The sequence below is a fragment of the Bufo gargarizans genome, chromosome 1 (genome assembly GCF_014858855.1).
Source record: "Bufo gargarizans isolate SCDJY-AF-19 chromosome 1, ASM1485885v1, whole genome shotgun sequence".
Lineage (NCBI taxonomy): Eukaryota > Metazoa > Chordata > Amphibia > Anura > Bufonidae > Bufo > Bufo gargarizans.
In genome coordinates, this window is record NC_058080.1 from 630355002 (window position 1) to 630380229 (window position 25228).

The 25228-nt window shown below is 44.5% G+C and overlaps 1 protein-coding gene and 1 long non-coding RNA gene across 6 annotated transcripts in view; one reads left to right on the forward strand and one right to left on the reverse strand.

Annotated features, from left to right (window-relative positions):
* PAM (peptidylglycine alpha-amidating monooxygenase) overlaps positions 1-20255 on the reverse strand; it is a 184601-nt gene extending 164346 nt beyond the window's left edge. For 4 of the 5 annotated variants that reach the window (XM_044275973.1, XM_044275972.1, XM_044275971.1 and 1 more), the window contains exons 1-2: positions 20131-20255; positions 14783-15243 (exon numbers count right to left, since the gene is read on the reverse strand). In XM_044275973.1, coding sequence (XP_044131908.1) covers positions 14783-14874 — 92 coding nt within the window. In that variant the 5' untranslated portion in view covers positions 14875-15243; positions 20131-20255. Of the gene's footprint in view, positions 1-14782; positions 15244-15517; positions 15654-20130 lie in introns of those variants that run through there. The other variant, XM_044275970.1, reaches the window with a different exon arrangement.
* LOC122924653 lies at positions 13555-24690 on the forward strand. Its single transcript, XR_006387420.1, has 5 exons — positions 13555-13614; positions 13739-13872; positions 18588-18818; positions 23519-23556; positions 24498-24690. It is a non-coding gene; the product is annotated as an uncharacterized LOC122924653 (long non-coding RNA).
* The last annotated feature ends 538 nt before the right edge of the window (positions 24691-25228 follow it).

Below are 25228 nucleotides of genomic sequence, written 5' to 3' on the forward strand. Positions count from 1 at the left end.
GCTGTCTCCACAGCCGGAATGTAACTGCTGCATCTCAGTAAGCAAATATTCTGTATTTTACCCATATATATTTTTTTTTTATCTTTTATCTGACACTTTCTTTTTGTATTGCACTGCACTATTGTGTATTAAATTAAAGAGTTGATAAGTCCCTTCCTTGTGGTCTTCTAGAACTTGCTCTTTCGGAGGGAATAACGTTACCAGTAGGGTTTCAGAGGATTTTAGGTCCCCTATAGATAACCTGTGTTACGGCGTTAAATTTGGGTTGAGAGAATATCCGAGTATAGGCCCCTATTGCCTTATAGTATAGGTGGTGGCAGCTATTGTGATAGAAAATATTGGGGTGTTGGAATCTAGGGGAGTAAGTTAGCATAATTCTGTCATCTAGAATAGGTGGGTGGGAATTTCTGTGGTAACTTGATGAGCTCACTAGTATAATTCACCCCGTACCTGTCAATCAACATGTGGCCAGAGGAGGGAGAACAGAGCCTCTAGTAGTAGGGACAACACACCCATTGCTTCTCGAGGCTCATGATAATGGCCATTAGCTTCAGCAGACATTAGCACATGTCTCAAGTCAGCCAGTTTAATAACCATGTTCATGTTCCTGATGACAGAAGTAATTTAAGCCATATCTTTATCAAATGTGGAGTAAAAAAATAAAAATAAAAAGTCACAAATTATGGCGCCATTGACATATCTGCCCATAATCTGCTACTATTTCAGCTTCTCTCCACTTTTCTAAATTGTCCAGAAAAGGGTGCGGGGCTTTGTGCAGCCCACCGGAATTACTATAAACTGGCGTAAGTTATAACTCAAGTCCACGCTAGATTGTACATGGCGCAAACTTCAGTATGTGGCGCACGGCAGGCAGAGATGCACCTAATTTATTAAGAAGCATCTGCCTAGAAAATTGTCCCTAAATGGATTCTACGGCTAGTTTCACACTAGTGCTTACATCATCCAGCAGATGACCAGCCTGCTGGAGATTATTATATCCGGCACAGCCTGAAATCACCTTTTCCTGGCTTTTCACTATAAAAGGCACTGTCACCTCCAGTTCTGTGAGAAGCTCTGGCAGACGTTCTTCTCTACCTCTTGTATGATGTTCTTTGTTTTGGTTTTACTTTCTCCTCTCCTTTCCTTCTGCCATGTGTCACTTATTTAGACATAATCGCCTTCCTTTATATTCCCTCCCATACTGCCTCACTTTGCGGTTTATACTACTTCCTGGATGAAGTGTTCACTGCTGGAGGCTGCGTCTGCTGTGTGCTCAGATAAGTCCTTTACTTTATTGTGTTTCCTGCTGCCTTGATTCTAGGTGACCCTGACTCCCTCCGTATTAAGTGCAGGGAGCCGGTGGTCGTGTCCCCTCACTATTATAGGGTTTTCAGGTGTCACACAGGCTTAGGTACGTAGGCATGCAATCGTCTACCATTGAGACCCTTGTATGTGCATAGCAGTCAGGGAGAGCTCTTAGGGTTTTATAGGGCTCACCTATAAGCTCGTTAGTTTGGGATCAAACCAGTCGCTCGTTTATTTATTAGTTCCAGCTATCTGCAAATCTCATCCATGACAGGCAACCGGCGTGGATCCGGCATTAATGCTGGTTTTTGTCTGGCCAAATCTCGGCACTAATGCTGAAAACAGGCCATGCATATGGAGGAGTCAGGAGAGAGAGCCATCAGCCAATGACTATTGAGTGTATATGGCCAGCCTTAGTTTACTTATACTGCAATGATGATGTTCCCTACCTCCACTTGACTGCTGCAGTCATGCACTGGCCTCAGTGGTCATGCTTGTATGTATGTTATGAGACCAATGAGGCCAGTCATTGGCTGCAGTGCCCATGTGGATGTACATGATTTCATCACAGCTGAATAAACCCTCCCCCCGCATCAAATAACAGATACGTTTTTTTTTCTTATTTCATCAAATTTCCCATTAGGCTGCATTTTTCAATTTCTAAAAAAATTTATTCTCAGTATAGTGATCAAACAGTATCATAAAAACTAAGGAACACACCAGACAGGTCAGGGATAAAGTTGTGAAGAAGTGGAAAGCAGGAAAAGGTTAAAAAAAATATCCCAAGCTCTGAATATCTTATAGGCCCCTTGCAGACGAGCGTGAAAAAAAAATAATAATAATAATAAATCGCAGAATATAGAACATGCTGCGATTTTCACGCAACGCACGAGTGATACGTGAAAACCAATGCTCATGTACACAGCCCCATTGAAATTAATGGGTCTAGATTCTGTGCAGATGCAATGCGTTTGCATCACACATTGCACCCATGCAAAATACTCGCTTGTAGGGATCGACCGATATTGATTTTTTAGGGCAGATACCGATAATTTGTGAACTTTCAGGCCGATAGGCGATAATTTATACCGATATTCTGGGAATTTTCATTTTTGAAAAAAAATAAAATTCCTACACAAATCTGCTGAAAATTAATGTTTATTGTTAATGTGTATTTTTTCTGTAAATCTTTCTCTTTTAATTTTTACTTAATATTTTGGCGTTTTTTTTTGTTTGTTTGTTTGTTTTTTTTTACTAACTTTTAGCCCCCTTAGGGACTAGAACCCTTGTCCTATTCACCCTGATAGAGATCTATCAGGGTGAATAGGAGCTCACACTGTCCCTGCTGCTCTGTGCTTTGTGCACACAGCAGCATGGAGCTTACCATGGCATCCAGGGCTTCAGGAGCATCTTGGCTGCCATAGTAACCGATCGGAGCCCCAGGATTACACTGCTGGGGCTCCGATCGGAGGAGCAGGGAAGAGGGGATCCAATGATTAATACTCAGGGGGGGGGGGGGCGCACTGCGCTACCGATGATTAATACTGGGGGGCTTGGGGGGGGGGGGGCGCACTGCGCCACCCATGAAGATAAATCTCTCATTTATTCATATACAGGAGGCGGGAGTTGGCTGCAGAATCACATAGCCGGCTCCCGACCTCTATGAGCGATAGCTGCGATCCGCGGCACCTGAGGGATTAACTACCGCAGATCGCAGCTATTGCTCATAGAGGTCGGGAACCGGCTATGTCATTCTGCAGCCATCTCCCGCCTCCTGTATATGAAAGAATGAGAGATTTCCATAACCCCCCTTCCTTCTCTTGTCCTCCTTCCTCTCATTGGCGGCAGCAGCACAGGGGGAGGGAGACACTGCTTCCTTCTCCCCTGTGCCGCTGAGGGAACACGGAGAGCGATGTGTTCCCCATAAGCTATTGGAATATCGGCAAAATAGATGCCGATACCGATAGCGGTCAAAATCCGGAATATCAGCAGATAATATCGGTAAAACCGATAATCGGTCGATCCCTACTCGCTTGTGTGAAAGAGGCCATGGAGCATTGTTCAATCATCTGAAAATGGAAGAAGTATGGCACAACTGCAAACCTACCAACTCATGGCCGTCCACCTAAACTAACAGCAAGGAGATCACAAATTAGAGAAGTAGCCAAGAGGCCCATAGTCACTCTGGAGAAGTTACAGAGATCACAGCTCAGGTGGGAGAATCGCGACTAACTCCAGATTTTTGGAGTACACAACTATTAGTCGCGTACTCCACAAATCTGGCATTTATGGAAACGTGGCGCAGCAGAACAACCCCAAACATTGGCTGCAACTATCTTCAGTGTAAAGAAGAACATGGAGTCCTGGAAGTGATGATATGGCCCCCACAGAGCCCTGATCTCATCATTGAGCCTGTCTGGAATTACATGAGGAGACCGAAGGATCGGAGTAAGGGTACTTTCACACTTGCGCTAGAGGATTCCGGCAGGCAGTTCTGTTGCCGGAACTGAATGCCGGATCCAGAAATCCCATATTTTTTTGCATTTTTAAAAAGGTCTGTGCATGCGCAGACAAGGAAACCGGATCCATTTTTCCGGCACACTTGGTACCGGATCCGGTATTAATACATTTCAATGCAAGTGTTCCGGAATTTTGGCCGGAGAAAATGCTGTATTTTCTCCGGCCAAATACTATAAGAGGGACTGAACTGAAGACATCCTGATGCATCCTGGACGGATTGCTCTCTATTCAGAATGCATTAGGATAAAACGAAAGCGTTTTTTTTTCCGGTATTGAGCCCCTGTGACAGAACAATACCGGAAAACTATAACCCAGCAATCAGAGAGGGATAGGGTAAGTTAGGAAAGAAGAGGAGGGGGGGAATTGGCATGCCAGTATCTCAATATAGCTGTATATTTATGCTAATACTAGATTTGTAGTCTAATAAAAAGACGAGGCGTCAAGAGGTAAGCGTGAGAGGGCTAAAACAATAAAATAAATGGAGAAGCCAGGAACCTGTATATATGTCTTATAAAATGTATACAATGGAAGCTTCTAGGATTCAAAATGTCTACATTTTGCCCAGGGGAACCAAGTAATCTGAAAGAGGGTATGGGATCTGGACTCCCAACCTGCCAGTTCTTCTAGACGATATAAAGAGTCAACTTTCTCTATCCACTGCGGAAGTGTGGGTGGATAATCCGACTTCCAGAATGTGGGGATCATTATTCTAGCAGCTGCTAGGAGGTGTATAGCTAGCTTTAACTTACATTTGGGGATTTTGTTCGGGAATAAATGTAATAGTCAAAGCTCCAGGGTCAGAGGCAGGTGTAGGCCAGTGATTAAATTGATCTGAGATAGAACAGACCTCCAATATGGGATAATGCGGGGACAACCACCACCATAGGTAAAAGTAAGTGCCTGGGTGTTGTTTGCATCTCCAGCAGTTAGGGTCATATTTAGGATATTATTTGTGCAGTAGTACTGGGGTGAGATGCCACCTGGTCAAAATTTGATAACCGCTCACCTGCATCCTCACGCATCTAGAGGTCTGCCTGGGTATGAGGAAGATTTTTTGTAAATCATCTTTTAAGAATTCTTTTTCAAGATCACTTTCCCAGGCTTTAATGAAAGAATGCTCAATGTCTGAGGATGGGGAGAGAAGCAGTTTGCATAGAGTCAAAACCACCTTCTTTTGATTGAGTAAGAAAAGATTCAAACTGCGTTACTGGTCTGTTTAGATCTTTTGATGAAAAGTATCTGTTTGAAGGAGTGAATGAACTTATTATACAGTAGCTGTGAAGGTGCTGTGCATTTAAGCAGTTTAGAGAGAGCGTCTAGGGAAGGGATTAGTCCAGTTGAGATTAAGGTGTCAATAGTTGAAAAGTCATTTTTTATTTCAATCGGGATGGTATTATTGTGGACTCTGTCAGAGCTGAACAATAAGTCTCTGACTTGTAGTAACGGAGATGGGAAGGGGGAGCATGTTGAGCGAACCTCACAGAGATTCCAGATTCGTCTGGGCTCGGTTGCGAGAGGGTTGTGTGTTTTAATAGTTACAAAGCTGGGATGGTCGGAGAACACAAAAGGATCCAAGCGGGTATCTATATGAACCCAGAGCTTGTGAGGTGGGCGCCTAATCCAGTCTACAATTCTGTATAGATGAACTGCTCTAACAAACGTCTACGGGGCGGGTAAATCGATTCCTCCAAATTTAGATGAAAGTTGGAGCGTTGAATATTTGATTCTGGGTTTCTTGTGGTCCTAAATGTATTTAGAAAAGATCTTATTCAGCATAGAGTAGAAGACTTTGGGTATATGTACAGGGAGAGCTTGTAAGATATATGTTATTTTAGGCCATATGAGGCATTTAGCTATGTTTTTACATCTGAACCATGAAATATACGGGGTAAGCCACGAGGATAGGATTTTAGTGATTTCTTGTAAGAGTGGAGGGAAGTTATTTTTATATAGATGGGCAGGGTCCGATGAGATTTTAATCCCTAAGAATTTCATTGTGGGTTGGGACCACTCAAAGGGGTAAGTAAAAGAACGAGTAGTGCTGATATGTTTGGGTAGGGAGATGTTAAATCTTCAGTTTTCATACTTCCCTTCCTCCAGCGCGACGTTCACTTCCTGGATTCGGCAGTGCTTGATCGACGTCTTCTCCCGGCCGGGCTGCGTTTGCGCAGAAGACTGAAGTTTTTCTCTCGGCCGGGCAGCGCAATGTCCTGAATGCGCACGCCGCCGCACATGCGCCATCGTGACTTATTCCTGGCCTGTATAGTACAAAGCCGGCGTGACCGTTCGCAGATCTGTACTATACTGGCCAGGAAGTCATCATGGCGCATGCGCGGCGGCGTGCGCGTTCAGGACATTGCGCGGCCCGGTCAGGAGAGAATCTCCAGTCTTCTGCGCAAGCACAGCCCGGCGGGATTCGACAGGAGAGGTGGCCATAACCAGGGAAACACGAAAGACAACATTTAGGTAAGTGGGGACTTATTTTCTCAAAAAGGGTGGGATGGGGTAATAAAATGTATTTAGAAAAATGATCACTGTCAAATCATTGAGAAATTTAACAGTGATCATTGTGATGGGAATACCTCTTTAAGGACTTGCGATTTACTCATATTCACTTTAAAGTTTGAGATCTGTCCGAATTCTTGAAAGAGTTTTTCTATGATGGGGAGAGAGACAAAAGGGTTGGACAACATCAACAGAAGGTAGTCTGCATACGCCGCAGCCTTATGTTCCCTTTCACCACAGTGAAAACCCTGTATACGTTTATCTAGTCAAATTTTTTGTAATAATGTTTCCATTGTGAGCACGAAAAGTAGAGGGGATAGAGGACATCCCTGGCGGGTACCATTTGAGGTGGGAAAAACAGGTGAAAGCGTATCATTGACCATTACTCTAGCGGTGGGGTCTGTGTATATTGTGAAGATAGTGTCTATGAATATGTGCGGAACTCCGAAGGCCGCTAGTGATGCTTTAAGATAACTCCAGTTCACTCGGTCGAATGCCTTTTCGGCATCTGTGCTTAACAGTATTAAAGGTTTAGCTGCGGATTTAGCATAGGCGATAAGCTGTATGACTCGATATATATTATCTTTCCCTTCTCTACCAGGCACAAATCCCACTTGGTCTGGAGAGATAAGAAAAGGAAGAGTGTTTTGTAGTCTTTGGGCTAAGATCTTTGCAAATAACTTGAGGTCTACATTTAATAAGGAAATGGGCCTGTAGTTACCGAAGTACATTGGGCCTTCTTTATGAATAATGGAGATCTGTGTCGCAAGTGTTTGTCTATGAAACGGGGTTCCAGATAGAGCTGAATTATAAAGTTTACCGAGGTATGGGAGTAAGGTTTATGAGCAAGTGAAATAATAGAAAGAGGACAGGCCATCAGGACCAGGACATTTATTTTTTGGTGAAGATTTTATTGCCTCTTTAATCTCTTGATCTGAGATAGATGAGCAGAGCTTCTGAGATTGGGTAGGGGTTAGTGGAGGGAGAGGGAAGAAAGGGAGTCAGATGTTAGGTTTGTGTTTCTCCGAGGGACAGACTCTGCCTGGGGTAATTGCAAGTTATATAGTCGAGTGTAGAAGGTGCTAAATTCTTTAGCTAGGTCTTCTGTTTTATGAAGCAAATTACCAGCAGAGTCTTTAAGACCAATAATAAAAGACTTAGCTTTCCTGTTTTTCATCTGTGACAGCATAAATCTAGTCGGTTTATCTCCATGTGCATAAAGTTTGTACTTTGCAAAAAGGTAGGCTTCTGCTGAGCTATGGTTAAGGGTGTTTTTAAGTTCTTCTCAGAGGGTCGACAGCTCCGCGAGATGTGAAGCTAAAAGAGATCTCTTGTGCAGACACTCTAGGCGTGGGATTTTCTGTTGAAGGTCAGAAATCTTCTTATTTTTCTCTTTATGGGCATATGCTGCGAGGGATATTAATTCCCCTCTGACATGAGCTCTATGGGCTTCCCAGAGTATCTGCATGAAAACCTCACCGTTGTCGTTAGTCTCAAAGAACTCTGTCGCTTCTTAAGTTTTCCAACATTATGGGGGGGGGGGGGGGTTCAGTAGTATATCGTTCAATCTCCAGAATCTGGAGGTAGAGGGGGAGGAAAGGAATTGTGTATATAAGTTCGACTGGAGAATGATCAGAAAGAACCTGGTACTTAATGGAGGAGGAGAGGCAAATGTTGTATATGGGAGATAGGGACAAATATATCAATTCTCTGATATGAGTTAGGAGGTGTGGAGTAGTGTGTGTAATCTTTATCGGATGGGTGTAAGGCCCTCCAGACGTCAGTCAATTGTAATGAGCAAAGAAGACGTTTTAGTTTTGCCAGGGCTTGAAATCGTAAGGAGGATCTGCCGGTATATGAATCAATTAATGGGTTCATAGCCACATTAAAAGTCTACACCCAGAACTAGAGTGCCTTCTGTAAACTGGGAAAGCTTTTTAAGGACCTCGAGAAGCCAGGGGATCTGTTCTTTGTTAGGAGCGTATAGGTTACCTAGCGTAAACATGGAGTTACCTATTTTGCCTTTTATAAAGAGGTGGCGACCCTCGGAGTCCACACATTTCCCAATTACAGAAAAGGAGACATTCTTCCTAATGCCGATACTGACGCCTTTCGACGCACACCGCTGTCTGAACCCGATTGGTACCAAGTGGAAAAATACTGTCTATTCAAAGAAGGGATGTTTGTTTTCTTAAAATGTGTTTCTTGTACTAAGCATATGTCAACCTTATTTTTATTTTTTTTTAAGGAAGTGAATCACCTGACCTCTCTTGGATGGAGAGTTAAAGCCTCTCACATTATAAGAGACAATATTAAGGCAAGTCATTCTTGAATCTGTATGGATACATAAATAGGTATGTTAAAGCATGACAGCCATAATGTGGGGAAGGAGAGGAAGGGAAGGCAGAGGGGAAAGAGGAAGAGGAGAGCAGAACACAAGTATTACAAATTGTAACATATACTATAACATATATCATAACATAAAATAGATTAAATTCAATATACCCTGTCTAAAACGGTTGGTGGTGAAGCATAACGGCAGAAGCCATTAAAAAGCCTCTTAGACTGGAAGTTGTCACATACAGTATGTGGGAGACCCGACTAATGTATAGTCTGGTATAAAGGGTGTCAAAGGAGGAAAAGGAAGGGAGTATGTAAGAGGATAGTGAAGCATGAAATAAAACACTACAAGAAAGTAGAGAAATTTAGAGCTAGTTAAGGGTTAGAGATAACATGGAGGAAGAGAACAGTGCCTACCTAATAGAATATTAAAAAGCAATAGTTAAAGACAACCGTTTGATTGGAGGAGCCTAGTGGAAGAAGAAGACCTCCATCAGGTAAATGGACGATAGGATGGAGATGGGAGGAACGGTGAGAAGGGAATAGAAGGATAGTGAAGAAAGAATAAAAAAAAAAAAAAAAAAAAAAAAAAAAAAGTACTACAAAAGAGTAGGGAAAAATTGGAAAGTCAAGGGGTAGAAGGAGAAATAGAAGAACTGTAATCATTCAGTGTCAAAGGATTGTGAAATAACATCATGTTGAACATATTCTGAGAAAGAACCTCAGAGTGTAAGAGAAAGTCTAGACTTTCTCAAGGTTGGCTGAACATAACACTCAGTCTATTTGTTACCAGGTGGATGAATTCAGGTATTGTCTGAGATAACATTCTTAGGAGCCGGTTGTCCTGCCTTCTTCTTTTGCATTGCAATGCGGTTGGAGTGGACTTCTTCCCAGGGAGTTGGTGCATGGATGCGCAGTAGATTACACAAGTCTTTCATTACTGCCCAATCTGGAATCTGGAGGTCAGGTAGATCTAGCGCCTTGTAGACTTCAGGAAGATCTGTTGCTGAACGGATCAGAAATAGTTTCCCTCCTGTTGAGAACATGAGGCCAAATGGGAACCTCCAGCTATCCTAAAAGTCCTTGGCTCTGAGAGCATCTGTTGGCGGTTTAAGGGTTCTTCTCTTCTGGAGTGTTTGGGGTGAGAGATCTTGGAAGATATGTAATTGAGCGTCTTCGTATTCTATGTGGGTTGAAGACCTGGTGAGACGTAGGATTTCCTCCTTAACTTTGTAGTTCAGGAGGCAGCATATTACATCTCGTGGTGGTTCATTGTCTCTGGGTTTCCTCCTCAGGGCCCTATGAACACGTTCAATAATGACGTAACGGACCGTTTCAGCAGACAAGGGGTTAAAATCCGTTTAGGCGATATGCCCCTTTCTGAGAGACAGGCCCAGCTACTGCAGAACACCAAACTCCCGAACTGGATACAAAATAGCACTCCAAACTGGAACCTCGCGAATAGCTGCTAGCAGACGAACAGGAAAAGCATACAATCAGCTTACACTCCTGGAAATCAGTCTCCAACAGCATACAGGGAATCCCCCCAATAACGAGACAAGGCTCCGTGTTGAGGGTCAAGCAGTGGTCTGACTGTACTTCAGGTACAGCCTCTTTTATTCATAAAAAACAAACATAGTACTGCCCATAGGGTTTTGAAATTCAACCAATCAATATCTTACAACACACACAATGCAAGTACAGCAACCAATCGTTCACGCCCCCCCCAGAGGACCAGAAGGAAGACTGCGACACAGAACAGATACAACACATCCCCACAATGCATCATGGTTTCCTCCTCTCTGTCCCGGAGACAACCCAATTATCTCTCAGGACAAAGGGAGATCGCCAATACACATGTGGAGACAACAGGACAGACATCACCATTTAAACACACAATGGGACAATGGGATAATAGAAACACACCCAGCATATTCCTCCCAAGCTGACAAGTTACACTCATTATAAATTGTTACAACTTTGTGAGGTTACATTGTCCATACATATAACTTACATCAATTTAAACAGTATAACTTGGGAACAAACCTATCCAAAATTCCCTGGAATAGGTTCAGGGGTTTAAAAGTTAGTATGGGCCATAATCCTGAGGCAAGAGGGTTTAAACAGGCCTCTCCAAAACCCAGTGGCGAGGTTGGTTTCGCCACAGACGTCTTCTCGGGAAGAGCGAGCATCGGACGTCACTGGGCTTCGCGCATGCCCAGTGACGAGGATGAAGATCCTGCCCTCAGTCTCCTGTAGACCGCACTGGTGCAGCCCTCAGTGGGTACTGCGCCTGTGCGAGAGTTCGTTCGGCCGTGAGGGAGGGGGAGGAGAGGCTGTGGGAGGCTGGGGGCGGTTAGACCGTCGCAAGGAAGGCGGGCTGAGCACTGTAAGAGGGGCGTTACTGGGCTCACTAAGGGGAACAAAATGCCCCTCTGGGCACCTTCAGGGCTCATTTGCATAACCATAAAAGTCATTTTTTACAGAAACTACTGGACGGATTACAAGATAGAAGAGCACAGCCTAATCAAGGTAAGCTGTGCTGCATGACTGCTTTAAAATCGGATTTTGGGTTAGGGGAGGTGACAGAATCCCTTTAAGGTATTTCTGACATGAGGACAAAGTTTTCTGCGACTGCTATGCTATATTTACAAATGGCTGCCTGAGTATTTTCCAGCTGCTCCACACGTGACCCTATTTGTTTCACATCTTGTTTTATGTCATGCAGATCTCTAAAAAGGGGGTTTAAAGCTTTGGCAAGAGCTTTATCCAAGGATTTTTGCAAAAAGGAATGGGAGATTGGGAGAGATTCAGACTGCATAGAGGTATCAGCGTCACTGTCCGTGTCTTCTCCAATGTCCACTTGTGCCATGGGGAGAGATTCTTTTGATGGCAATTCCATCTTGGAGATGACGGGTTTGGCATTCTTTTTAGTCATATATTTATCCATTTCTCCTTGGGCAGAATTGGATTTTTGAGTGACGCAGGGATCTTTGGGGTTGGATTTTTTCAATGAAGTAGTTGGGTCACTTAGCTTTGAGTGTGTTGGAGATTGAAGTTAGCGGATGAAGTCAGTGGTTAAAAGGGTGCAACCACCTAAAAAATTAGAACACGGTCCTCACAGTATAAAAGAAATTGTATTGCAAACAGGGGTATAGCAAGTACACCCAGTAACAGTACTGAAAAATTGGGGTATTATTTCCCGGGGGGGGGGGACAAGCAGAAGAGGGATCTGTGGCTCCTGATAGTTTATGATGATGTGACGGTGTGACGTTAGAGCCTGTAAGCCCACCTTAGGCTGTAATGTATAATACCTCTGCAGGTCCTGGAGTGTCATGTCGGGGCCACTGGTTTGCAGTGTTAAGGTCCAGATGAGTGTGTGGACCACTGGCCAACAACCCGGATGACTTAAATATGGGCTCTCTTTAGGCCTATGCTCTACGCGTCAGAGGGCCAAACGCAAGTCTAGGGCTCCAGGGAGCTGGACGGGCCCTGGTGCTTAACGCCACGCGGTCGCAGCTAGGGCTCTCACGGGAGGTTTGTTCTTACTGGGTCTCCCAGCACTATTTCCATCCCTGGTTGGTTCTGAAGAACACTCTGGACTTCTGCAGTTTCCTAGAGAACCCAGGTGGTAAGATGGCGGAGTGGCGGAACGAGCTCCGCGTCTCTGTAGGCCTTGGGGCCTAGGGGTGGAATACACTGTGGCTGGGTCAAAATCCACCAGATTTGGGTCAGATCCGAGCTGAATCTGCACTTATGGCCAAGGATAAAGGGCTCATTCAGATGGCTATATGCTGTCTGCAAAAATGCGGATCCATTTTTTTTTTGCGGACAGTTCAGCATGTCCGCCAAAAAAATGGATTGCATTCATTTTTTTTGCTGATCCATAGACTTCCATGTCCTGATTTTCACTGACAAGTATAAGACGTTTCATTTTTTTGCTGAGCCGTGCAATGGAAGAAAAGGGCCCCGTAGAAGTGAATGGGACAGCATCTAATCCGCAAAAAAAAAAAGGGATCTGCATTTTTTAGGACAGCATACGGCCATCTGAATGATGGCTAACACTTTTGCACAGTACTGTATGCTCACCCAACAGATACATATGTTAGTCCATTATCTACAAACGCAGGGTAAACACGACACGTCTCCCTCGGCTGTGGACGTGCGGTGCTGATAATACAGCTGGGACAGAAAATATTTCCTCACATACCGTATTTATCGGCGTATAACACGCACAGGCGTATAACACGCACCTTCATTTTAAGAGGGAAATTTCAGGAAAAAAAGGGTAGCTCAGAACTTTTTTTTATTAATATTAATACCACTTATAAGGTAAATAATGTAAAAGGATGACACTTATGGGGCTCTGTGGATGACACTTATGTCATCCACAGATCCCCATAAGTGTCATCTACAGATCCCCCATCAGATGGATAAGTGTGGAGAGAGGAGGCGGGAACACTCATGGCGGGGCCCGGTGCAGTGACTCTACTCTAATACACCGGGCCCCGCAACTGTTAAACATTCAATTTGACTCTATATCTAATTGTACGGTACTTACTGTAGTACCGGAGGTATAACATTAAGACGGCGCAGATCGGCATCTCCCTCGGTCATGCGCCGCCTGTCTCAGCTCCCTCCTGATGCGCCGCCTGCCCCAGCTCCCTCCTCATGCGCCGCCTGCCCCAGCTCCCTCCTCATGCGCCGCCTGCCCCAGCTCCCTCCTCATGCGCCGCCTGCCCCAGCTCCCTCCTCATGCGCCGCCTGCCCCAGCTCCCTCCTCATGCGCCGCCTGCCTGCTTATCTCACTTTATGAATGAACAGGCAAGCGGCGCATGACAGAGTGAGCTGGGGCAGGCGCCGCATGACAGAGGGAGCTGGGACAGGCGGCGCATGAGGAGAGAGCTGCGGCAGGCGCTGCGCCGTCTTAATGTTATACATTCGGTATGTAAAAACATGGCTTCTTAACATTATATCGGCGTATAACACGCATACATCATTTGCCCCCTATTTTCAGGGGGAAAAAGTGCGTGTTATACGCCGATAAATACAGTAATTTTTTTTACAGATTGAGTAGCAAGACGAGTGTCTGAAGCCAAGCCGAGGATGAGTAATGGAAGGTGGAGAACATTTACAATGGGAAGAGGTGGCAGCATATGGAGAGAAATATTCTGGGCACTGTGGTGAATTATATATGCACACGTAAATATTTAATGCCGTCATTCTGGAGATAGATGCATTTAGAATCTGGGAGCGAAGCGAAGGCTTGGATTTAAATACAATTTTCTTGGTATCAGATGACAAATTTCATATTAAGGGATGATTACCCAAACGCAAGCGTGCAGCACATGCTGGCAAAGTGGCATTTCAAGGAGCGCTTAGCTGAGAGGAAAACACTGTGGAAGCAGATGGATGGTAGACACAAACTGTATAACATATAGGAGGAACTCCGACATGTCTAGAGCAGGTTCACACCAGAAAACGGAATATAGTAATACAATCACGTAAGGCTATTCTACAAGACGACCACTAATGAAACACATACAGATATGCACAGAACGATCGATAGACAGATTTGCAGATCGATATTGATATCGGAGATAGATTTGCATAAATCGCTATTTGCATTTAAAGCCTAATACCGCTCAAAAACCTAAAAAAAATATTATCCCAATGCCGTTATGCTGCACTCAGAGGGACCCACAAAGCTCACATATGAAGAGAAATTTTTACAGATGCCCGTGTTTTTTTTTTTTCCCTTCCAATCAAAACTACTGTTTAGGAAAAAATTACTATTTAACCCCTCAGAGTCACCATTTTGAAAATCTGACAGGAGGCAAGCGACTAGGAGAGGAGGGGGATACTGGAGGTAAACAGTAATCAAACCTAACATTTACAGTTCTGAATGGAGTTTGGGTGCAAGCCTTAGGTAAAAGTGCAAATATCTGTCACAGGTGATATTATGCAAGCAATATAATAATATAAAAAACAGTCAATAATGTTAAAGTTGATAAATATAAAAAGCATACCAAAAATGTTTAACAAAAAACACCTGTAAATGGCCACGTGACGTATATGATAACAGTCAACAGGGTAAAAAGGTGTTGCTTACCTTTTAAATACTGAGAGGGGGCTCCTGAAAGAATAACAGCTGTCTTGTAATATAAGACACAGTATAACGAAACTGCTAACAAAGCTGGCCATGTCCACCCTGCTGCTCCAGCTCCTCGTACAGGAGAGAATTAAAGGCAATTAGAAAAGCTTTATCAATCCACTATTCCATTAGTGATAGCCCTTCAGGTGTCCAAGAGCAGATGACAGCTCATCCGTCTCCTCCGGTCGGGGACACCACGCTGCAGGAAGATAGGCTTGTCTTTGATTATCCAGTAATAGTCATTAGACCGGGTTTACTTGTGGTAGAACTCTTTAGGAAGTGAGGACAATGTGACGGAGTAGAAGTTGAATGCCAGGCTCCTCCAGGGGCTTGCACCCTGCTGCTCTGCCGATCACCCACAATTGCAGAGCCCTTTGAGTGACATCACGCAAACACCAGCATCAGTCTTCATTGAGAGGCTGAAACGAGAGGGGCACATAATGGATGACTAACATATTACACCATTAGTCCTCAGCAAATCCCAGCTGACGCTCCTCAATACATTTGCTCTTTGAGAACCCTAAGCCCAACCCCATTAAACTACAAGCTGCTATCTCCTTTCCCTCACACAGCAGCTCACAGGGACAGGGCAGTCTGCCTCGCACCATTGCAACATCTCTGGAAGTTCCATGTCTATTATGTAGACCTGTCCTTCATAGAAAGTATAGAGGTAGTGTGAACCCAAGAACTTACAATCAGACCCTCTCAGCGTATAGCAAGATGTACAGTATAAATAGTATAAAATGTAACCTCCTGCAGGATGTCAGTCAGTACAATATCAGTAGTCTAATACAAAGCTCTCACCTCGACCCCCTCCCCTCCTCAGTTCCTATACAAACAGGGAAGGGGAGGCTCTACAGACACCCTGAGGAACTCCCACCATTATTTTAAGATGACGTGAGAGAGACCTGTGACATGATGGAACTGATCTCAGATAGGAAAGGATGAGACACGCAGCAGAAGACTACACAAACCATGGACACAGCTGGAGTCTCCTCACTCCAAAGATCCAGCATTTACACAAAGGAGCACATCCAAAAAGAAGTCACTGGACATGAAAGAGGCAGGAATCACTGGCAGACACGAATTAAAGGGGAACCCACCTCAAAATGTATAGTAGATCAAGGATCACCTTGAACTGATGGAGAAATGTCCCCTGGAACCATTACAGTGACAGAAACTTAGGCTGGAACAAGACACAAGTCCATCAAGGTTCCCAACTGTGGGTCCCTGGCAGCGTTAGACAATTGTTTAGCAATGTGGCTGTGCGTCAAGCTATTGGGTCTCCAGGACACGCCGCCATCAGCCCTGCTGTGTCACCCATACGTTGATGTAGAGGTACCGCACTGTTAGGAGAGCTGCCCATGGTCCCCCGTTGCCCGACACTCCGCTACTTACCACACTCCTGCCTAAAACTCCAGGCACCTCTGTCCTCTTAAAGGGCCAGTGCACGCATTCAGATCCTTCCCTAGGGTGGAGATTTAGGGCCCCCTTCCCAGTCAGAGGGTTCCTGAGCTTATGGTTCCCGTGCCTGTGTTTATTCTGCGTTAGTTCCCGTCTGTGCTCCAGGCCTGTATCTGCCCTGCCTGTGCTCCTACACTTCCAGTAATGTTCGTGTTTAAATTCGCCCTGTCCTTCTGCCCTGTTCCTGTCAAGTACCAAGCCTATCTGCCCTGACTGCGTCTTCACTACTAACTAGCCTGGCAGCTTGCCCAGCGTTTTCATTCATCTACACCACCAGTGTGCAATACGGATCTAGTAACCTGGATCTAACTTTAGTGTCCGTTCTGACTGCTCCTACGGTTTGTCTGCTGTTTTGGTGTATTTTCTATATCCTCAGCTCCTAGTGCTTGCACCTGAGTCCCTAACCTCAGTGGGTCAGCAGCAAACTACACCCGGACTATCCCAGGTGGTCGTGGGCCGGTTGCCTCCCTGCAGCAAAGGCCAGATCCCTGTACAGGAGTTAAAGGGTGAATACCAGGGGAGCACTGGAATAACACCAACAGGGATACCCCAAAGCCAAACCAGGTAGTTGGCACAGTGGGTTCATGTACCTGCATTAGGTGTCACTGCTATCACCAACACACAGGCGTAGAGGTACCTAAGGGTCCTGCTAGACATCCTGGTGCAGAGCCGTGACTAGCACCGATCAACAATATAACAAGTCAATCGGTGACGGTTTCAACAACTTTCTGACTGATAGTGTATGGCGGACAAGTGATAATTACTATGGACATCCGTCACACGTACACCATACAGTATGTTGGAAGCACATCCCCTGTATGTACACAGACATGTGTTGCTTATATCCTCACTTACATTAATTGATCAGCTCGCGTTTCCACATGTACCGGCTGATCGTTGCCATGTTAACTCTGAGCAATGATTGGGAACGATCATTATTAGGAACGCTCATCAATCATTGGTCCATGTAAAAGAGCCATAGGCCTCGTTCACATTTCCGTGTCCATTTGACGTCTGTGGAACATCTGTCCGTGTTTCCTCCCTGAAGATGTTAGTGAAGGATCACTGTTTGGTCCGTGTGTCATCCGTATTCCATGGAAGCTGCTCAGCTGAGAATTAATTTCCAGGGCATCTCCTACCAATGATCCGTGAAACACAGAACACGGATGACATCTATGTCAGGTCAGTGGCTTTTCACAGACCTATAGACTCAAATGGGTGTGTTTGGTCCACATCAGAGACCAAAGTAGTGGACAGCACTGTCATTTTTCCACTGACTAACAGTCAATGGAAAACCACTAATGTGTGACCAAAAACATTAAAACCAAAGGGTAGGTGTGCCGTCCATGGAAAATGCATTCTGTGAAAAACAGAAATGTGAATGAGGCCTTAAAGGCGTTGTCCCACAAACATTTTTATTTTGTAATCTTCTTACCAGAGACTTTATTTGTGGGTTACAACCTCGCTTCTGATCCTCAGCTGTGTCATGTGAGCAGCACTTTGATTGAGAAGTAACTGACTTCCTGTCCTGTGTCTCCTGGAAGCCAGAGAGTGTTCCTTTCACCAGTAAGGCTACTTTGACACTAGCGTTTTTGTTGGATCCGGCAGGGTTCAGCAAAAACGCTTCTGTTACTGATATAATACAACCGTCTGCATCCATTATGAACTGATCCGGATGTATTATCTGTAACATAGCCAAGACGGATCAGTCATGAACTCCATTGAAAGTCAATAGGGGAAGGATCCGTTTTCTATTGTGTCAGAGAAAATGGATCCCCATTGACTTACATTGTGTGTCATACCGGATCAGTCTTGCTCCTCATCCCAGGACGGAAAGCAAACTGCAGCATACTGCGGCTTTCTCTCCGGTATAAGAACGGAACAGAATGCATTTTGGATCATTCCGTTCTGTTCACTTACGTTTTGTCCCCATTAACAATAAATGGGGACAAAACGGAAGCGTTTTCTTATGGTATTGAGACCCTATGATGACGGATCTCAATACCAGAAAATATTAACGCTAGTGTGAAAGTAGCCTTAGAAGATTACCTGCACTACAGGTTACACCATGACCACAAGCGTCAGTTATGCACTTTTGGCACCTGTATGAGCCAACTCCATCACAGATCTGATTTTTTTTTGACTAAAAAAAAGGTTGCAATACTTCAAACACCCCCCCTCGTCTAAAAAAAATTGATTTTAGATGGAAATGGCTCAAACGGATGCCAAATGTGCATAATTGATGCTTGTGATCTTTTTTTTTAAGAGGTTCCTCTTTTGTTTTTCTGCTCTTCTGAAGGACCAGAAGAACAGACAATGAAACTGTGTGAGGACGAGCGATGGCAGTAGCAGCACTTCCCTCCACTGACGAGCAGGCAATTATCAGGAAGGAACGGCTCCCACTGGATCACTGCCTGCTTAGTCGGTGCATGAAAGACAACTCCACTGCAGGGAACGTATGAGGACTACCAGACGTGGATCTGTCGGTGCGGACGGCCAATTCAGACCAATCTCATCATCCGAGAGGCCGGTAAGAAATCCGCATGTGTGAACGCAGCTTTAGGCCTCTTAGCAACCATCAGTGAAAAACGCGTTGCATCCACACTTGCTTGCGAATGCTATGCGTTTTTCACGCAGCCCCATTCACTTCTATGGGGCCAGGGCTGCGTGAAAAATGCAGACTATAGAACATACTGTGATTTTCACCCAACGTAGAACTGATGTGTGAAAAAAACCGCTCATGTACCCAGAACCATTGAAATGAATGGGTCAGGATTTAGTTTGGGTGCTATGCGTTCACGTCACGCATTGCACCCGCACGGAAAACTCGCTCGTGTGAAAGGGGCCTTAGGCCTCATGCACACGGCCGTGGCTGTATTGCGGCCCGCGTACGGAGGGTCTCCAATACACGGGCACCGGCAATGTGCACCCCCTGCATCATGGATGCGGACCCATTCACTTGAATAGGTCCGCAATCCGGGAGATGCGGTGCGGAACAGAAGCACGGATCGGAAGCCCATGGAAGCATTACAGAGTGCTTCCGAGGTGTTTCTGTCCGGGCCTCCGCACCACAAAAAAATATAACGTCTATTTTTTTGCGGTGCGGACCCAGTCAAGTTGAGGGATATGCGCACGTTGCGTAATACAGTACCAGCAACGTCAATGACACTTTCCAAACCTCATACACACAGCGGGGGAGATTTATCAAAACTGGTGTAAAGGGAAATAGGCTTAATTGCCCATAGCAACCAATCAGAGTCCATCTTTCATTTTTCAGAGCTCCTTTGGAAAATGAAAGGTGGAATCTGATTGGTTGCTATGGGCAACTATGGCAGTTCTACTTTACACCCGTTTTTGCTAAATCTTCCCCAGTGCGGTTTTTTTTGGGCAGCATGTCAGTTTGTGTGGTTTTCAGTGCTGAGATTTGGGGCAAATCTATTGTTAAAATACGGCAAAATCTGCATGAAAATAAACTTGCACGTAGCGTTAGTGAGTCATGTCTGCATCCATCCAACATGACAAAATACTGACTGTGCCCAAATCTCACCCCCAGTGCCAGGAGCTCTAGTATCCAGCCTGTGGCCAGTGGCACCTGATGACTCCAGTAAACTGCACTGGTGTGAACAGCGAGCTAGTCCAGAGACAGGGCAGGAGATGGCAGCGCTCGCCACAGCTGCAGGCAGGTGACAAGTGGATGAGCAGCCCCAATGCTGGAGGCTGACAGGAGGCGCTGCTCTCACCACCACAACTTTTATAAATCGCAGGACGTGAACTCGCAGCTCGCTCCCAAGCACCCCTGACCCAGTCCCCAAGCCGGGAGGAACACCCCGGATCCCGCTCACCTCTCCCGGGCTTTCAGGCGCTAAGACCTCGCAGCTCCTCACGCTTGACCTGATTTTCTTCTTCTCGCTGCGGGTCTACGTGCATTTAGACGAGGAAGCAGCAGGGGCAGGGAAAACTACAACTCCCAGAAGCACTTGCGAGAAGAAAAGGCTTATTCAAAGTGCGACGAACTTTATTCAAGAACGCGGCACGCTTTTTTTTTTTCGGACGAAGGAGAAGGGAGAGGGATGGTAAGAGGGCGAATTATATTTTAAAATGGAAAACTCCGAGATATATATTATTATTTTTTAAACCTTTTACTTTATCAGCCGGTCATGCTGTTACGCAATATTCCTGTTTATTTCACTACGAAGACTGAATAGAGGAGATGGCGAATGGAAATAACTAACCATAAATAAAAGCAATTCTGGACGCACAATTGAGGATATGAAAACCATCAGGAAAACTGGTCTTGTTGCCCCAACCAATTACAGTCAAGCTTTCATTTCTTAAAGTGCTCTGAAAAAATGAAAGCTGTACTGTGATTGGTTGCTAGGACAGATTTGCAGTCTATATATATATATATATATATATATATATATATATATATATACATACGCGTGCATTCCCTCGCTTCCTCCAACAAGCTATCATGCCTTTACCTTACTGTAAGTTCACATGGACATGTGGTGGAAAATGTATACAAAATGGAGGGTCTGTTACCCATAGCAACCAATATAAAAGCAGAAGCCTGTTTGGTAGCTATGGTAACTGCTTCAATAGGTGGTATAGAATTAGACAACCGTGGCTGTTGCATTTCTAACGTTTTTGCACCTGTTTTTAATAAATAAAAAAACACTCATTTAGATGTTCTTATTTTTTTTGTCACATTACTACTGAAATTGAGTCTGTTTTGGAGGCTTTTGAGCCTCGTTCAACTATTTTTTCGTTTTAGACTAAGGCTACTTTTTGCTGTCCGGTTTTAAGATCTGGCAGCAAAACGCTTCTTTTATAATAATACAACCGTCTGCATCCGTTTAGAATAGATTCGGTTGTCTTATATTAAAAATGAAGAAACCGGATCCGGCACTAAAACCATTGTAAGTCAGTGTGGGCCAGATCCTTTTTTTTTTTTTTTTGTCTGAAAAAAACGGTTCCGGTACCATTGACTTACATGGTTTTTGGTGCTGCCTCCGGCTTCTTCAGGTTTCCCATGCCGCACACAAAAACACTGCTTGTAGTGTTTTTGTGTCCGGCGTGGAAACACAACAAACCGGAACGGAATGAATTCTGATGCACTCCCTTCTGTTTTGTTCAGTTTTGTCCCAATTGACAATGAATGGGGGCAAAACTGAGGCGTTGTGCTGCGGAATTTGTTGCAAAAACAGTCTAATATCGATGCCACCCCAGGGATGGCATACTTTTCGTTGTGTGTTTCCTGAACACGTGCGACTTCTCTCCACAAAGATGCACCTTTTTTCATGTGCAAATAAATTTTAGACCAGTCTAAGGCTACTTTCACACTCCGTCATGGATCTGCACAGACGGATCCGCACCGATAATACAACCGCATGCATCCATACAGAACGGATCAGTTTGTATTATCTTTAACATTGCCAAAACGGATCCGTCTTGAACACCCCCAATGGGGGACGGATCTTTTTTCTATTGTGTCAGGGAAACGAATCCGTCCCCATTGACTTACATTGTGTGTCAGGACAGATCCGTTTGCCTCCGCATCGTCAGGCGGACACCAAAATACCACAGGCAGTGCTTTAGTGTCCGGCTCCAGAGCAGAATGGAGGCAAACTGATGCATTCTGAGCGGATCCTTAGGCTGAGTTCACACGAGCGTGACAGATTTGGTCCGGATGCGTTCAGGGTGCGTTCAGTTAAACTCGCACCATTTTGCAAGCAAGTTCAGTCAGTTTTGGCTGCAATTGCGTTTAGTTGTTCAGTTTTTTCCGCGCGGGTGCAATGCGTTTTGATGCTTTTTTCACGCGCGTGATAAAAAACTGAAGGTTTACAAACAACATCTCCTAGCAACCATCAGTGAAAAACGCATTGCATCCGCACTTGCTTGCAGATGCAATGCGTTATTAACGCAGCCCCATTCACTTCTATGGAGCCAGGGCTGCGTGAAAAACGCAGAATATAGAACATGCTGCGATTTTAAAGCATTGCAGAAGTGATGCATGAAAAACAACGCTCATGTACACAGACCCATTGAAATGAATGGGTCAGGATTCAGTGCAGGTGCAATGCGTTCACCTACTGCATTGCACCCGCGCGGAAATCTCGCCCGTGTGAACTCAGCCTAAGGGAATATAAACCCGTCTGACTGAAAAACAACCCCCGGACGTCAGACTAATAACAATACACCGAGTCTAATTCATCAACAGATAGGCGACTTGCAATAAATACTCAGCAAAAGAAAGACAAATGAGATACGCCTTTCTAATTTTATGGCCCAAAACAGGCGAGGTTGATAAATGTGCACTAGCACCTCGCATGTCCACAGGTTAGATCTGGACAACTCAGGCCTATTAACGTGACTTGGGCTGGGCTCCAATTTTAAAAGTCCTGTGAATTTTTTCAAATTTTTCCTTTGAGCTTGTTTTCCTTAATCCATTAAGGCTAAATGCACATGATCAGGATTGCGTGCGGAAAATCCGCACCGTAGGTCATGTACATTGTATTCTATGAGGATTTGAAATTCTCAATGCTCATGATGCAGATTTTTTCCACGCAGATTTTGACCTGCGGTGCGGATTTTAAAATCTGCAGCATGTCAATGTATTTTATTTTTCCTGACCGGATTTTCTTCATTCACTTAGGAAAATCCGCACCGAATCCGCACGCAAATCCGCACCAATTAATGCAGATTGACCTCCCAGATTTGCCTGCGAACACCTGCGGATTTCAGTGCGGATTCTCCGCACATGAATCCTGAACGTGTGCATGTACCCTTAAGGCTACTTTCAATGCAAGTCAATGGGGACGGATCCGTTTACTCAGACACAATAGAAAACTGATCCGTCTTCCATTGACTTTCAGTGGAGTTCATGACGGCTCCGTCTTGGCCATGTTAAAGATAATATAACCAGATCCGTTCATTCCGGATGCAGATGGTTGTATTATCAGTAACGGAAGCGTTTTTTGCTGAAACCCGCTGAATAAGGCAAAAACGCAAGTGTGAAAGTAGCTTTACCCCGGGGGTTTTTCGTTTTGTATTCCCTGCCTTCCCAGAGCCATAACTTTTTTATTTTTACGTTACCCATATGAGGGCTTGTTTTTTGCGGGACAAGTTGTACTTAAAAACGCCACCATTTAATATTGCATAGAATGTAGTGGAAAGTGGGGAAAAAAACAATTTTGCCACAGTTTTACATTTATTTATTTTTTACAGCGTTCTTCATGCGGTACAACTGACTTGTGATTTGCCAGGTGAGCATGAATCTGGCGATACCACATATGTATAGTTTTCCTTGTGTTTTGATACTGAAGAAAAAATAAAAAGGTTTTTTTGCTGTCATTTTCTGACCCTTTTAACTTTATAGTTATGTGTGCAGAGCTGTATGAGGGCACATTTTTTGCGGGGTGATCTGTACTTTTCATTGATACCATTCTGGGGTGTGTATAACTTTTTGATCACTTTTTATAAAAAAAAATTGTGGAAGGAGAAGCGACCAAAAAATGGCTAAAAACATTATTTTATTTTTTATTTTTTTTTATATTTTCTATAGTGAACTATAAGAAGCAATCATTAAATTGCTATTGTCATAGACTCCAATTCATTAGTATTGGAGTCTATGAGAAATTTACTAGTTTTCTATGGAGCCTTGGTACAGGCAAGGGCTCCCTAGGAAACACTGTTCAGCAGCCTCCTGTCATGACAAAGCCTGCTGCACAAAAGATCTGGCTCCTCCTATCGCCACACGGGAAGGCGGAGCATTACCGCAAATGTGCGCTTCCGGTATTTAGCGTTCTCAGATGCCATGGTCAGGTTTGACCACGCCATCTGAGAGATTAAATGGCCGCGATCGGCATTACCGCCGGTTGTGGACATTAGCTGAGGGCACCACCTTTAAAGACCCGACATGTGACGTTATAGTACGTCACATGTCGGGAAAGGGTTAAAGTGGTATTCTAATTATATCAAGTTATGCCCTATTCACAGTGTAGGGAAAAACTATTAGATTGGTGGGGGTCAGACCACTGAGACGTAACCCTGAGAAAGGGGGCCTTCCCAAAATGAATGGAGCAGACGCATACGCTGTACCGCTCCATTCTTTTTCTAAGGGACTGCTGAAGATAGTCAAGTACATATAATTATTTCTAAAAGATTAATCTTAAAATTGTGGTGCTGGATTTCATATTTCCTACAGACTGTCAGCTAACATCAGGAGCTGCAAAAAAAAGACACAAAAAGCACAAAACTGATGCCTCCAGAAACCTGTGTCGATCCACTTGAGTTCCTCAAAAGAAGCCGCTTGCATTTTCTCTATATCACATGCTTTTTATGGTGCCTGTGGGGCAGATATTCTGTGTGCCAAAGACCAACAAAATGCCAACCAATTAATAAAAATGTCAGAAGAAGAAAATACTTGAGCGTCCTATGTTTCATATTTCCCATAAACCATTAGCTAACATCTGGACCTGGCATGTATACTGCAAAAACTGCACCAAAAACACAGGTACAGAAAGACGCCACTAATACTGCAAAAGTACACCAAAATGCAACTGAAACCCTACGTGTGAATCCAGGCTAAACAATTGTTTTCTCTCGTGGCTGGTGCTGCTCCTTGTACCCTTGTATACAGGGAGTGACGGACACCGCATGATGACTGAAGAATTCTGCTCCGATTGTAAGCAGGAACCATCTGCTGCATCACCGGGCCGTCTAGTTACTCATGAAGTTACTATGGTCTGAACGATTTTACAGCATGGGCGGACTGGGAACATAAGGAGGCCCTGGAAACAAGACAAAAAGTGGCCCCCTTGTAGTAGGCGGGTCCAAATTGACAGAAGGCGGGGCAACACAATTAGGCATGGACAAAAGAAGTCGGTGGGGCCTGCCATACTGTGGTGCAGCACAAAATACCGCCCCAGCGGAAGC